Source organism: Papilio polytes, unplaced genomic scaffold (assembly GCF_000836215.1).
Source record: "Papilio polytes unplaced genomic scaffold, Ppol_1.0 DF823399.1, whole genome shotgun sequence".
Taxonomy (NCBI): domain Eukaryota; kingdom Metazoa; phylum Arthropoda; class Insecta; order Lepidoptera; family Papilionidae; genus Papilio; species Papilio polytes.
The window spans coordinates 2,028,096-2,031,932 of NW_013525805.1; the positions used below are offsets into that span (position 1 = coordinate 2,028,096).

At 34.3% G+C, this 3,837-nt stretch overlaps 1 protein-coding gene across 1 annotated transcript in view; it reads left to right on the plus strand.

The window, feature by feature from the left end:
• LOC106104731 (probable ATP-dependent RNA helicase DHX34) overlaps window positions 1–3,837 on the plus strand; it is a 14,768-nt gene that overhangs the window by 4,560 nt on the left and 6,371 nt on the right. Inside the window, exons 7-10 of the mRNA XM_013284862.1 lie at window positions 774–881; window positions 956–1,061; window positions 2,070–2,275; window positions 2,921–3,119. Of these exons, the coding sequence (XP_013140316.1) occupies window positions 774–881; window positions 956–1,061; window positions 2,070–2,275; window positions 2,921–3,119 (619 nt within the window). The remainder of the gene's footprint in view (window positions 1–773; window positions 882–955; window positions 1,062–2,069; window positions 2,276–2,920; window positions 3,120–3,837) is intronic.

Sequence of the window (3,837 nt, forward strand, 5' to 3'; positions counted from 1 at the left end):
ACCACCCTTTTCTTATAAGAGGATGGAAAGGGGAAGTGGATTTCACGGTGGAGAAGTGCATAGGAAGGGGCAATATCTTTATGTGCGTCTCCACCTCCGTCGTATAAGAGTAACGCATCTGCAATTGCGTATGTCTATGGGCAGCTTCGCTTTGCTATTTTGACGGATTCAGGTGGCCGCTTGCTCGTTTGCCACCTTATGTTACAAAAAAAAAATTATTAAATTGTAAAAATAATTTTAAGTCGAATTCGATAGAAAATTACAAGTAAAAAATTACATGCATTTTATAAATTAATAGATTCAGAATAACAAATATATTTCAATTTTTTTTTTTAGTTTTGAGATTGACGGTCAAATACAGATTTAAATGTTTAATAACATTTCTAATGATAACGCTATACTTAAACTTGTTAATGTTCGTAATAAAATTTGGAAGTCAGATTTCTGGAAGCCTAATTTTAGTCCCTTTCCTTTCTCAACCTCACAAGGTAACTGTGGGAATTGAATTTGAAGGTTCAATCACATAAGAAGGGAAACATTATCTTTGTGTCTCTTCCTTCAATTGAGAGTAGGCAACGCATCTGCAAGTGCCCATTATGGCGAATTTATTATTATTTTATTATTTATTGAAAATATTACATAACAAACAAATTAAAAATATGCACAAATATGGCCCCGCAAAAACCATATCATTGGTTTGTCCGCGGGTGCGGTTTTTTGTAGATGCAAATGTATTCATGCAACCATTGTACACAATTTACTGTGTTTTTCAGGTGTTTGACTACCCACCTGAAGGTGTAAGGAAATATATTGTTTCAACAAATATCGCTGAAACATCTGTTACTATTGACGGAATTAGATTTGTCGTGGATTCTGGCAAGGTATAATTTGTACAGATTTAAAAAAAAATATTTAAAAAAAAAGTTTTTATAAGAAAATAATTGTGTACTTTCAGGTCAAAGAAATGAGTTACGATTCGTCAACGAAAATGCAGAGATTAAAAGAGTTTTGGATATCAAAAGCGAGCGCTGATCAGAGAAAAGGCAGAGCTGGTAGAACAGGTGAGATTATGTTCTTCAAAGTTCTTATTTATGAAATTTAATAATCAAATACTTCTGTAATGTTGGGAATATATTAACATGTGAATGAAATCTGATATGCAATTTGCCGAGGTGAATTATAAACAATATGAATACAAGAAACTTTTTATCCAGAAATACTAAACTGTCAGTAGTCGACTTTAAAAAAAAATATTGGTCAGCAAATTACAGGCGAATTACAACGAACTACATCATAGCATAATTTTATATGAGCGTCGCTAGAAAGGTGGAAATTATAAAGGAAATCTTACTTCTTACTATCTAGTTTTAATAATGTTACAACGTTATACGAAAGTTTACATGGATGAATAGGGGGATGTTTTTTAGAGCTTAAATGGCTGAACGGATTTTAATGAAAGTAGACATATATGTAGAGCAGTCTTAAAGAACACAAAAGCTACTTACTTTTTTTTATTCCATGCCGACGGACTCATGGGGGAAAGTTAGTACATAAATATGTTCAAAATAGTTGGGTTCCTTCAATCCTTAGACACTTATGTAGATAATTAAAAATGATTTGTCAGTTTTAATTAAAGAATTTTTTTGTACAATAAAAAGTTTTTACAACTAGCTCCCCCTTTGATAATCAACTCCCCCCCATCACTTCTGGCGACGTCCATCTATACTTCTATACTATTATAATAAAGCGTTAACACACACTTCTTTGTTGCCTAAGATGTCAGCGATTTCAGCATATTTTTGAATAATTCATTATTTAATAAAAAGCCCTACACTTACGTCACGCATTAAGCTATATATTTTCACGCCATTAAACTTAGGGGGAAAATATTTTGGATAAAAATTCTAATGTGGGAAAGAGACCATAAGTTGCTGTCAACATGTCATGTCATTTTGACATTTGCAATTGATAATTTGACGAATGTAAACAGTAAAATGAATTTGTTTTATAATTTTATGGGGATGAAGTCGCATGGAAACAGCTAGTTTAATATATTTAACGGTAACTAGGTCCGGGTGTATGCTATCGTATATACTCGGAGCAACAATATACGGATATGGAGGCGTTCAGTACTCCAGAAGTGAGCCGAGTTCCGCTCGCCTCTCTCTTACTACTGATGAGTTCGTTAGGCGTCAATGATGTTCGTCGTTTCCCCTTTCTGGACACCCCACCTGAAGATGCAATTGAAAACGCATTGTTAGAACTCAAACAACATGTAAGTTATGTGTTTGTGATTAAATGTATTTTTGATTTCACGAAATATTTGTGCATATATGTATATTTGTATCTCTTTAAGCGCGAACTCCTTTGACTAAATTATCGCACAACTGTTTAGTCTTGTTTTGAATTCTATGAGTTTGGAGGTGCACACACTACTCGATTTTTAGTTGTGCAACTAAACAGTTGAATTGCCAAACAATCGACAATCGCACTCCAGTAGTGCGATAGTTTAATCAGTGGTTTGCGCCCGCTCTTATTCTTAGAAATAGAGATAACATGGTTTTTGACTATGGGGTTTATTACGAATATTCGTGACAACGCTTTTATAAAGTCACTAACAAAATTTTAATAGATGTGAGCAACAAAACTCTTGAATGTCATTCAAATATTGGTGATAGACCCTCAGATGGTTTCACGTAACGAAAATGCCGTATTTATTTTTATACCAACCGTTTCATTTTAGTATTTTTCCATGTATTGAAATAACTCGATAACTACTGGGCCGATTTAAAAAATTCTTGCACTATTTAAAAGCTACGTTATCAGTAATATAGGCTTATATTCTTAAATTCTACGCGTACGAAGTCACGGGAAACAGCTATTACATATTTGTAACATATTACCCCTTTTACTTTTCCAGGCAGCATTATCTTCAAATGAGAAGCTAACTTCGCTAGGGAAGGCATTATCTAACTTGCCAGTGGAGGTGTCCCTGGCTAAGGCGCTGGTGGTCGGCAGCGCGACCCTGCCCCCGCACAAGAGGGACTCCGCCCTCGCGCTCTCCGCAGCCTTGGGAATACGGTCAATATTCACTACTAGAGCCCACAGAGACTTCGAATGTGAGGTAGGTAGTACAATTAAATTATAATTAATCTAATTTGAAAAGCATTTTATGTAAAGAAATAGGAATTATAGTGGTCAAATGTTCAATGCAGTCAAAAATTCAGTTTTATAGACGTAGTACGGAACATGTTAATACTTTTATCCAACTGATAGAAATTATGTAACTTCCAGTAACAGGCTACAACCTAAATGACTGAACCGAATTTGACGTGTGAGGTGTCATTTTATTCGTATTCTTCTCTAGATTGTCATAGAGTATTTCAGAACAAAATTGTAGGAACAAAGAACGTGAGAATTAAAATTCTAGAAATTTGGTGAAGAAACGGAATTCGAGTCTCAATCACCATAATTTTTTTTAATCTCTTTTTCGATGTTTTTGAGTATAATATTTGTTAGATTTATTCAATCGGGATTTTTCTTTTGATGTTATTACCGCTAGTTGTCATCTACATTTCTTTGGGATATGTTCAAATGACGTGTGGCGAAGCTAAGTTGAATCGTGTTGACTAGATTATACATGCAACTTAGATTGGTCTCAATATTACACATCTTCTATGTCTCTGCATATGATAAAATTGGAGTGTATGTTAGTAATATCAGAAGACAAACTCCTGATTTCAGGAAGATGATGTATTTGCATTGCTGAAAACTAAAACCGCATTTAAACAATTTTTGCCTGTCTGTCTGTCTGTCCGCAAGCCGCAAAATTTCTGG